The sequence below is a fragment of the Dryobates pubescens genome, unplaced genomic scaffold, assembly GCF_014839835.1.
Source record: "Dryobates pubescens isolate bDryPub1 unplaced genomic scaffold, bDryPub1.pri scaffold_34A_arrow_ctg1, whole genome shotgun sequence".
NCBI classification, from domain to species: Eukaryota; Metazoa; Chordata; class Aves; order Piciformes; family Picidae; genus Dryobates; species Dryobates pubescens.
The window spans coordinates 140191-151442 of NW_026530771.1; the positions used below are offsets into that span (position 1 = coordinate 140191).

At 48.0% G+C, this 11252-nt stretch overlaps 1 protein-coding gene across 1 annotated transcript; it reads right to left on the reverse strand.

The window, feature by feature from the left end:
- Window positions 1–9778: 9778 nt before the first annotated feature.
- LOC128899723 (olfactory receptor 14A16-like) lies at window positions 9779–10714 on the reverse strand. The gene has a single exon (XM_054179405.1). The coding sequence runs from the start codon at window positions 10709–10711 to the stop codon at window positions 9779–9781; it is 933 nt and encodes a 310-aa protein (XP_054035380.1). The 5' UTR covers window positions 10712–10714.
- Between the last annotated feature and the right edge of the window lie 538 nt (window positions 10715–11252).

Consider the following 11252-nt stretch of genomic DNA (forward strand, 5'->3'; position numbering starts at 1 on the left):
AATAACTTGGAGTTCGCTTGGAAGTAGAGAGGTAAAGAATTTTCCTTAAACAATATATATATGTAACAATAACAGGTAAATTTTCACAAGGGCAAGGAACAGGGATGGATAGGTGTCGGTGATGGAGACCGAAGTCAATATGAATGACCAACATGATCTACTATTGTTCCTTTATTGTTCCAGTATTGTATGAGTATAGTGCAAGTATAGCATTGTGTAGTGCTAATTTAGAGCTAATATGGAGAGCTAATAATAATAATAGTGTGTATTAAGGGAACCTTTAGAGCTTATATAGATTCAGAGAGCATCATTGGCATAGCTTCATTGGTTCCCCACGAGTGACCACACATCCTACTGTTATAGATTGTTGGTCACACTACTAATGACACGTGAGGCTGTTGATGCAGGTGTGTGTCCTGTTATTCCCAGATAACTCTCTGTGTTTATAGCTACCAGTGCCCTGCTTTAGTTACATGCTGCAGGCACAGCACTGTTTTGCTACACTGCTAGCTACTTCTGCACTTATGCTGAGCATGGCCTACCATACATGGTCAAAGATAAGACATTGTAAAGAAGAACTTAGATCTTAATAGTTCTGATCTTTACATTTCACTCCTCTTGTTGACAGAGAAGACTTGATTATGCCTGAACTCATTGCACACAGAGATTAAGACACAAATGCAATCCTCAGCACTGTCTTTTGCAATCTGCCTTAGGGGTATGTTGCATCCTTATTTTCTTTAGGATGGTCAAAAATCATGAATTGTTTAATGGTAGCAAGATTTCTTTAATCTGTAAAGGTAGATCTGGCCAGGCTTGTTTGGTACCATTAAAAAACTTTTTTACTATGGGGTATTCTCGCTTTCCCTTTTTTTTGGGGGGGGGGCAGGGGGTTCTATTTATTTGTTTGTTTTTGTTTCCAACCTAAAGTGCAAATGCATGTTGTGTTATAATGAATGTTGATTTTCCCTCTAAGTGTGTAAAATCATAGCAAACTGGTGAGATAACATAGAAGTCCATAGGAACATTTTCTCACAGCAAACATTAATCACACAGCACTCAAACAACCATAATATTCAGTCCTAAGTCACATGGTGCTGTGGTACATTCTTCTGAGTGATGCTTTTGATCCCAGATTATCATAACAGTTACTGTGATCGATGTTGGACTGCATGGGCAATGCTGGTTCCTCATGGTCTTGATTCTTCTGCCATTGTTCATTGTGATGATCGCAGGTAGCAGGAAAGAAGGCTCCGAGGTGACCTAATTGTGGCCATGCAGTATCTGAAGAGAGCCTACAAGAACGCTGGGGAGGGACAGCCTAGCATGTCAGGAAATGACAGGACTAGGGAGAATGGAACAAAGCTGGGGATGGGAAGAGTCAGGCTGGATGTGAGGAAGAAATTCTTCACCATGAGAGTGGTGAAGCCCTGGAATGGGTTGTCCAGGGAGGTGGTTGAGGCTCCATGCCTGGAGGTATTCGAGACCAGGTTGGAAGAGGCTCTAGCCTGCCTGACCCAGTGTGAGGAGTCCCTGCCCATGGCGGTGTGGTTGGAACTAGATGATCCTTGTGGTCCCTTCCAACCCTGACTCATTCTATGAGTCTATGATTCCACATAGTTTGTGACTAATTTTTCTTTGTTTGTTTTGAATGTAATCTATTTTTAACTTTGTGATTAATTTTTGTTTCATTTTTTAATATTTTCTAAATCTATTTTTAATAAATCTGTTTCATTTTGTTTTGATTTTATTATATATTTTATATTTTTTCTAAGTTTAATTTTAATTTTTTTCATTATTTTTACATGTTTTTAATTGGTTTTGTTAAATTTTTAATTTTTTTCAAATTTTTTGGTAAATTATTTGCATATATTTTCTTTTTTATTCTAATTTGAGTTGGTTTATTTTTTATTTTATTTTGAATGTATATTTTGTTATTTATTAATTTTCCTTTTTTGTTATTTTTCATTTTTAGTTATTAGTTTCTATTCTGAATTTATTTATTTATTTTTATATGTTTAATATTTTTACTTTTAATCTATATTTTTTGTTTAATCCTTAATTAATTTCTTATTTTTTTAATTTTGTATAACATTTTATTTTTTTATTTTAGTTTATTTTTAATTATTTATTGTTAATTTATACTTTTAAATTATTTTTTGTTATTTTTTTGTTAAGTTTAATCTAGTTTTTATATATATTTTCTAATTGATTTTTGTTATTTTCATGTTTTATCTTAATTAACTTGTTTTGTTCTTTAAATTTTTATTATTGTTATTTTAAATTTACTTTTTGGTCATTTTTACATTTATTTTTAAATTTAACCTTTTTTATTTGTATTTTGTTATTGTAATTTTTTAATTCTTATTTTACTTTGTTATTCTAATAAATATTTTAGCTTTAATTTTCTCTTATTTTTTATCTAGTTTTAATATTTTTTATCTTATATTCTTTATTTAATTAACTTTTTATTTGCATGTTTATTTTATTTAATCTATTTTCTATTTTAATTTTGATATTTGAGGTATTTTTATTATTATTTTTTAACCTTCTTCTTTTCTGTGAATTCTTTTTTATTATCATTTGGCCATTTTGGTTCGGGAGCCGATGGGAGCCGGTGCTCGGGACAGCTCCGCTTGGATTGTGAGCTTTCTGCTCGGCTTTTCGCCTTCCTTTTGGGGTTTTGCGGGTCGGGAGGACTCCCAGCAGGCAGGGGGCTCTGGCAGGATCGTGCTCTGGTGAGCGTGCGCGGGACCGGGAGCCTGCCGTCAGCCGCGGGAGGTTTCAGTCCCGTCCCGGCTGTGCGCGGAGCCACTTTGGTTCCAGAGCCTTGCGGCTGCTGGCATTAAAAAAATATTTCTTGTTTTGTTTTCACTCCAACGTTGCACCATGGTCGTCACTTGGACCAAGGGTAGAAAAACAACATCTACCCAGACAGAGCTGCTGCATCAGCATGGGAAAGAAATGTCCAAGGAAAACCAACCAAAGACAATACTTTATTAGGGTTGGGGGTTTCCATTCTAATTAGGCATTATCCTTGGGATGAGGCTTTTCTTTTCCCTCTAGGAACCCCAAAGTGTTGAGGAACAAACAGCCAAATCCCAGCCCAGCTGCAGTCATGCTGCCAGCTGTGCTGTCTCACCACTGTCATTACTCTCCTTCGCACTGGCTGGTGCTGAGAAGGGCAGGGCACATTTGCTTCTGAGGAAAGGTGTAAAAGAGGAGATTTCAGTTCAAGCTGCTGGAAAAGGCCCCCGGGGGGGGTCACGTTTGGCCTGGCAGTGCCGGGGTCGGTGTATTGCTGTGTCCCCTGGGGCACGCTGGTCACTGGCGTGGGGGTGAATGTGCCAGGTGAGGCAGGAGCTGCGGCTGAAGCCCTTGCTGCAGCCTCTGCAAGGGGAAGGGCTGGTACTGGTGTGGGTGCTGCGGTGCTGGCTGAGGGTGGCCATCTGGGTGGAGCTCTTGCCTCAGGCAGCTCAGAGATGCAGCTGCTTCTGGCTGTGGACTCAGCAGTGCCAGATGAGGTTGCAGCTGAGGAAGTTCTTCTTGCCGTAGTCACCACTAACAGAGGGCTGGGCACTGGGCTGGGGGCAGTGGGGCTTTACCAGCTCCAAGCTGGGTGGGAGTATTTTCCCCCACTCAGGGCACAAATGTGGCTGCTTGGGTGGCACAGAGGGGCTGATATGGGTTTGCTCTCTTTCTCCTCTTCATCTTCCTCCTTGTTATCATCATACTTCTATTCCATATGATCCTCCCCTTCTGCCACATCATCCCCTTTGTCCTCCTTATAATTACTTTCATCCTCCTCCTCCTAATTCTCATATGCTTCATCCTTGCTCTCCTTATCATCTTGTGCTCTTGGGCAAATTCTTGGGCACCAAGTGACTGAACAGTAAGGACAGTGTGCAACATTGTGTGCTGAGCAGATGGTTCCAGAGGCCTTGGATTGCTGAGGGAACTTTCTCAGCCTTGGCTTTGCTTAGCTTCCAAACAGCAACAATTCTTCTGTGGCTGTGTGCAGGCAGTTCTCTAAGGAGAGCAGGGGGCAGCTGGTGCCATGAAGCTGTGAGCTCCAGCTGCAGAGAGCAGTGGAGAAGTCTGATGCAAGGAGCAGGGATGGAAGGCCCAGGTGGGTAGGGACTGCAATGGGGAGGTTGGGGAGAGTGAGGAGCAAAGTTGTCCACTCAATGTCAGCCCTCAAAGGACAGCTTCTCCTCCTAGTCCAGACCTCCTGAGCAGAACCCCTGCATCATTCTGGCTTGGTGGATGCTGCTGTCACCTCTGCCCTCATCTGAGAAAGAATCAAATAGTTTACCATCAAAATCTGAGCTTTGTGAGGTGCACTTGGAAATCTGCAAGTAAACACCAAAGACACAAAGAGCTCCTCAGGGCACTTGGGGATCATTCCATGAACCTCAGGTACTGAGAGAAGAGTGAAGAAACTGTGCAAGAAGTAAGAAGCAAAACACAAAGTACCTTGAAGCATTGATTGGCCCCACTGAGGCTTGGTACTGCCAAAGCCTCCCCAGGGACTCGTTAGAGCAGCTCGGGAGAGGCTGTGATTGCAGCAGACAAAGGCCAAGTGCAGGAGAGCAAACTCTGGCTCTGCTTTCTGGAGCACAAAGGCCAAGGCCTGAGCACAGCCCCTGGGCAGGCAGATCCTGTCCCTCATGTGTGGGTCAAGGCTCTGCAGGTGCAGTGGGGGTGGGGGGTGGGTTTCATAGCAGCATAGCATGGCCTAGGTTGGAAGGGACCTCACAGCTCATCTGCTCCAACCTCCCTGCCATAGGCAGGGATGCCTCTCCAATAGACTCAGCTGCTCAAGGCCTCATCCAGCCTGGCCTTCAACACCCTCAGGAGAGGGCATCCTACCTGGGCAGCCTAGTCCAGAGTCCCACAACCCTCATACAGAAGAACTTCTTCCTAAGGCCCAGTCTAAACCTCCTTTTCCTCACCTTCAAACCTTTCCCTCCTGTCCTGTCACCAGACACCCTCATGAAAAGTCCCTCTCCAGCCTTCCTTTAGGATCCCTGTAGGGTTTGTGATGCTGAGTGGAGGACAAGGGCTTGACAGTCCCCAGCCTTCCTGGGGCTGTGGAAAGAGGCAGTGAGGCCCTCCCAGTGCCTTAAGACATCTCCTCACAGGCCTCGGGGGCAGAGAATTGCCAGAGTCAAGTGGGCACAGCCTTGGCTTCTCTTCATCACTCCCACCACTGCCATTGCCCTTTGCCAGCTCTACCACAGCTTTGTCCTGCACTGTCTCACACTGCTTCTCCTGCCCTGCAGGCTGCAGACCCTCATCTCACTTCCCCACCTTGGCCTTCCCATGCCTTCACTGACACCTGCCCACACTCACACTCTGCTCCTTGGGACACAAAGAGAAGGGCTGATCCCAGACTCCTTCTGCAGAACTTCTCAGGCCACAGCACTACCCTTTGAGAGAGGTTTCTTGCTCCTCATGGCCAGTCTGCACCAGCCAGGCTGCACCATCTGGCAGTGTTCCTCCCTCTTGCTCTTTCCTACCTCACCAGGAGCTCCCAAGGCTGCTGGCCTTGCAGTTTCTTGGATGGACAGCACCAAGCCCTGTGCCTGCTGCTGTGCCATCAGATACTCAGGCAGCAGAGACACAGCAGCCAAACCATCAGCCCAGGCCCTTTGGCAGAGGGCATCTGACAGATCACTGTGCCCATCTTCCAGCCATGAGCCCAGGGCTGCCTTGTCAGCTCCTGCAGACACAACTGACCTCACAGTCCCTTTGCCAGCTGTGTTCCTGCTGTTGGCCAATCCTCTCAGGAGGCATAAATGGTCTCACCTCCCCCTTCCCAGTCCTTGGCTTCCTACTGAATGGTGAGTTCCTGAGACACAGCTGAGCACAGGATTGCACACTCAGCCATCAGCCTCCTTGTGGCCAGAGCCTGAGCAGATCAAAGTTTCACCAGATCCATCTGGGAGATTGCCTACCAAGGGTTTGAGTGGAGAAGCTGCTGGCTCTGTCCTGCTGCATTTGTGGAGGAGACTCCTGCACATCCTCTTGTCCAATGATCCTGCTCAGGGCAGGGTTAAGCAGATGAGGTCCCTCAAGGGCTCTGCCCAGTTTGGCTTCATCACCAGAGGAACTGCAAAGGCCCTGGGTCAGATGATGCAGGGAGTTCATGAAGACATTCCACAGTGCTGGCCCAAGGGCTTGCCCTGAGGGATACCACTGGGAAGTGTCTGCCAGGAGGACTCTCCACTGGTGACATTTGGGCTTCATCCATCCCCCAGCCACCACCTCCTGCAGTTCTGCACTCCAGCTCTCAGCACTCTGGCTTTAAAAACACTATGGGGGACCATGGCAAAGCCCTGGTGTCTTGGTCCGGAGAGGAAAAGAGACTCGGTTCTTTTGAATATTCCCGTGTTGTGAAATTAGAGGCACAAATGAGGCCAAAATATCAACAGCTAGACTATTTATTACATAAATATAACGGAAATAAGAAGGGGAGAGGAAGAAGATAGAGAGGGAGAGAGAGAAGGGAGAGAGAATTATATTACCACACCCCTCACCCCACACCCCCCCCAAGACAGTTTGAGTCTGTGGAGGAAAGGTGCTGCAGGAGATGCTGGGTTTGTAAAGAAACGGTGCTGAAGCTTTGGCTGGAGAAGAGATGTGATCCCTCTGGGCAGCCTGGGTCTGTAGAGAAAGGGTGCTGAGGCTTTGGCTGGAGAAGAGATGAGGTCCCTCTGGGCTGCTTCTTCAGCTCCATGAGTGGCAGCAAGCGGGACTTAGGACATGGAGAGAGGGTTCAGTCTGCTTCCTTCCTCCTCAGCGGCATGCTCGTCTTCTGCGTTTTTCTTCTTCCTAAGTATCCTGGTTGGACATGACTAGGAGCTGGGGGAGATAGACAAAGGAAAACATGTACCAATAAAAGGCCAGCCAAACCTGTTTGGCCAGTATCCTGACCACTCACCACTGTGCTGATGCCCAGAAGGTGATTGGCGAAGTTTCAAACTACTTTTCTGCCAGTGGTCAGTTTTGTTTCAAAACAGCAGTTAAACAGAGGGGTTCTTCAGTAACCCGGCCCCCTTTTTTTTTACTTCCTTTGGCCCTGGCTTGTCTCCTGCCGGCAAGGTGGGTGCTGCTCGCCCATCCCCCTCCACCAGCATCCACCACGTGTACTCCAGTTTCGCTTTCAGTGTTGGGCAATTGTGCTTGGATCCTATTTTTTCTCTTTATTTTTCCTTGGCTTTACAAAATTATACCGAGAACAGAGTTCTGGATTACAAACTTCTCTAACCGCTGCTCTCAACATCACATCTTGGACTGGTTCGGAATCTCCGGACTGAATATCGCTTCGTAAGTGATATTGATTATTGAATTCCTAAAGCATATTGGACATTAATTTCCCTCCTGCCCTCTGCCTTGCTCCACCAGGGAGCAAAGGAGACCAAGTTTGTTAGTGGATTAAGAATTGCGGCTCCTCGCTCTCCCTTCGATTGTGAGTTTGATATCAGGAGTGTAGTTACTCTAGGTCCAACTAAAGTGTACACAGCATTAGAATTACCAACATTTTGTGTAAGTTATTCCCCACCGGATAACCGAACCTAAACAAATTGTATATAAGTTTATTAACGTTTGGCGCGGAAAAATTGTTATTAATAAATCGATCCCTTCTGTTAATTGATTATCCCGCTTATCAAGCGTTAGTAGCCTTATTTTTTGAACTAATTCAATTCACTAAGCCAGTAGTTGCTCAAGTCTTTTATACAGTTTTTAGTCCTTAGGTATGTGTCCAAGCATTGTCCCTCAGGAATTCAGGAGCCAGGAAATCCTCCTTAGGTAAATATCCAGGTATCGTTCCCCAGGAAATCTTTCGGTGCATTCCTGTGTGTTTAGGCAGGGGTCTAGTTGGAGGTGGGGAGGGCCTCCACCTTCCCCTTCTCCATCTAACCTGCCCACACACCCATTACACATCTCGCCATCCTCCCTTCATGGGGGTATCTGAAGCTGGAAATGATCTTGTCCTGAAGGTGTGATGGCTGGGTCCTTGGGCCATTGTTGTAGGCCAGCTGCAGTCAGTGTTATCACAATGCAATCGCAAGGTGATTTGCATCCAGGATTGGTCTTTGCACCTTCTTTCCAGTGGCTCTGCCCAACAACATATTGTCTGGGCAAGCAGCAAGTGATTTTATCTTTGTTGAGTCACACAAGGAGTTTAGACTCTTACACTTGGCTAAGGTCCAGGCACAAAACATCCCCTTCTTTCCCCTACCCATATGGGTTCAGCAGTACCTCTCTTGTCCTGCAAGGGCCTGCAAATGGCTACAGAGGTGTTTGAGCCTTCACCTTCCCAGGGACTGTGCTGAGGGTGACCAGCCTGCTATGTTCCCCATCCTCCTTTTTGGTGTTCTTGAAGAGGCCTTTGCCAAGGAGCCCAGAACCTCTGGGATGGCTCTGTGCACATCTCAGGGCACAGTCCAGCAAGGGTGATGTGAGCAGACAGGAGCCTGCCCAAGCCATCTGAGATGAATCTCCCTGGGCCAGTAGGGTTTGTTCTGGGGTGACACACGGCAATGTCCTAGCTCTGTCAGGTGTCCACATCTGAGCTGGCCTCATGGACCCCTAATGGAGTGTGGGATGTTCAGAGACAGAGTCTTTCCCCATCACTCACACAGGCACTGCCCTGCAACAGACTAAGAATCTCCTTGGCCTCCTGCTGCGCCTGCCAGAGGCTGGGAGGCTCCTCAAACCTCCAGAGCCTTGGCACCCCCAGCAATAGCTGATAGTGTTTGCTCACTCAGATTCACCTCAGCTCATCTGCTGACATCTCATCTGCACAATGCAAACAGGCACTGCTGACTTCCTGAGGCCATGTCCTCCTGTGGAGGGACAAAGAGCCTGTCCAAGCTGAGTGTGAGTCTACTGCTGGAAAAAGTGGTTGTAAAGGCTAGTCTAGGATGACTGCCCTGGGACAGCTTCCCCAGGCTGTGCAGTGAACAGAGATACAGATCAGAGCACGCTGTGCTGCTCCTTCAGGCCTCTTGCAGGAGGCCTCTCTGTGTCAGCACACTGCTGTGTGCCCCAGCCCTGCACACTCACACTTGAGCTGTTCCCTGCTGTTTGCATCCCTGGGACGCTTCCTTGGACCTGCTCTGGAGAGAAACTTTGGATGAAGCCCTAAGCCTTCAGACTCTGCCCTGAGCAGATCATCTGTCTTTGTGGAACTGCTCTTGGGGCCAGCTCAGTCAGAGTAGTTCCCATGGCCTGTCCCTGCCTGTACTCACAGGGCTGGCATGCAGGAGAACAATGACCAAGCTGCCACAGCACTCAGGCCTTGCACTGACCCAGGAGAGGCTGGAATTGGAAAGAGAACAGCCCTGGAAGTCCAGGTGCTGGTGCTCCCTGGCAGTCCTGCTGTGCTGGGAGTCTTTGCCCCTCTTCCTCTGCACACAGGACCTTTCCCTGAAGCTCCAGAGGCTTGGAGGAAGGTACTCAGGAAAAAAACCTGTTACTGAAGGGGTCTTTATTTATTTCTATCCCCCAAATAAGCACAGGACCTGACCTGAAAGCCCTGGAGAAGTCCTGGAGGAAGGATCTCAGGAAGGAAAATGTTAATGAAAGGTTCTTTATTTTAGTAAGCAAAGAAAGAGCAGAGGTCCTGCTGCACAAACTCTTGGTCAGCAAAGCAGAGAATGTGTTAGAAGAGGGATGACAGTTTGATAAAGAGTGAAACACCACCACAAATTACAGAGGCCAGGCTGGGCCTGCACTGAGTGACATCAGAATTGCTCTGCAGAAGAATTTATTGCTTGTGAAAGCATCCAGGGATCAGTTTGCTCAGGGCAGCCTTCAGCGCCTGATTCCTCAGGCTGTAGATGAGAGGGTTCACTGCTGGAGGCACCACTGAGTACAGAATTGACAACACCAGATCCAGGGATGAGGAGGAGAAGGAGGGAGGCTTCAGGTAGGCAAAGAAGACAGTGCTGATAAACAGGGAGACAACGGCCAGGTGAGGGAGGCAGGTGGTAAAGGCTTTGTGGCGTCCCTGCTGAGAGGGGATCCTCAGCACTGCCCTGAAGATCTGCACATAGGACACCACAATCAACACAAAACAGACAGATGAAAAAGAGACAGTAACCACAAGAAGCCAAAGTTCCCTGAGGTAGGATGTGGAGCAGGAGAGCTTGAGGATCTGGGGGATTTCACAGAAGAACTGGTCCACAGCATTGCCCTGGCAGAGGGGCAGGGAAAATGTATTGGCTGTGTGCAGCAGAGCATTGAGAACCCCAAAGGCCCAGGCAGCTGCTGCCAGCTGGACACAAACTCTGCTGCCCAGGAGGGTCTCATAGTGCAGGGGTCTGCAGATGGCAACGTAGCGATCGTAGGACATGATGGTGAGGAGATAAAACTCTGCTGTAACTAGGAATACGAAGAAGACCACCTGCACAACACATCCTGCATAGGAGATGTCCCTGGTATCCCACAGGGAGTTGGCCATGGATTTTGGCACAATGGTGGAGATGACACCCAGGTCAAGAAAGGAGAGGTTGAGGAGGAAGAAGTACATGGGGGTGTGGAGGTGGTGGTCCCAGGCTATGGTGGTGATGATGAGGCCATTGCCCAGCAAGGCAACCAGGTAGATGGCCAGGAAGAGGCAGAAGTGCAGGAGCTGCAGCTGCCTTGTGCCTGGGAATGGCAGGAGGAGGAAGTGGGTGATGGAGCTGCTGTTGGCCATCTGCTGCCTCTGGCCATGAGGCACTGTCAGAAGAAAAGGAGACAGTGACAAATCAGAAGAGAATTCTCTCAGCACAACCAAAACCACTCCCCACAGACCCTCCCCTGTCCCCTGCTGCTGCTTCTTCTCAGAGACCTTCCTTCAGCTCCAAGGCTGAAGCACTGCTTGGTCATGGCTTAGGCTAAAAGGCAAGAGTGGGAGAGCTCCCCATGGACTCTAAGTCACCCTGCTCTGCACCTCAGCTGGAGGGTGACCATGCTCCCATGTCACCCTGAGAAGCCACCAGACACTGCTGAGAGCAGAGGCATCCACCACACACCACTCAGTGTCTCAGGGTCTCAGCATCCCACCTCTAGTCCAGGAGACACTTGGCTCAGTGTCCCCTGGAAGGCAACACAGCCTGGATGGACACCTCAAAGACTCAGCCAAGGCATGACCATGGCAGCTCCTGCAGTCAGCTCATTGCCAGCCTCACAGCCTGCACTGCCCAGAGCTTCCCAGGCTGGAGGACAGCTGGGACACCTCATTGCTGTGGTTCCAC

Excerpts from the sequence above, each read along its gene's own strand:
- LOC128899723 (XM_054179405.1), bottom strand. The coding sequence starts at position 10,711 with ATGGCCAACAGCAGCTCCATCACCCACTTCCTCCTCCTGCCATTCCCA.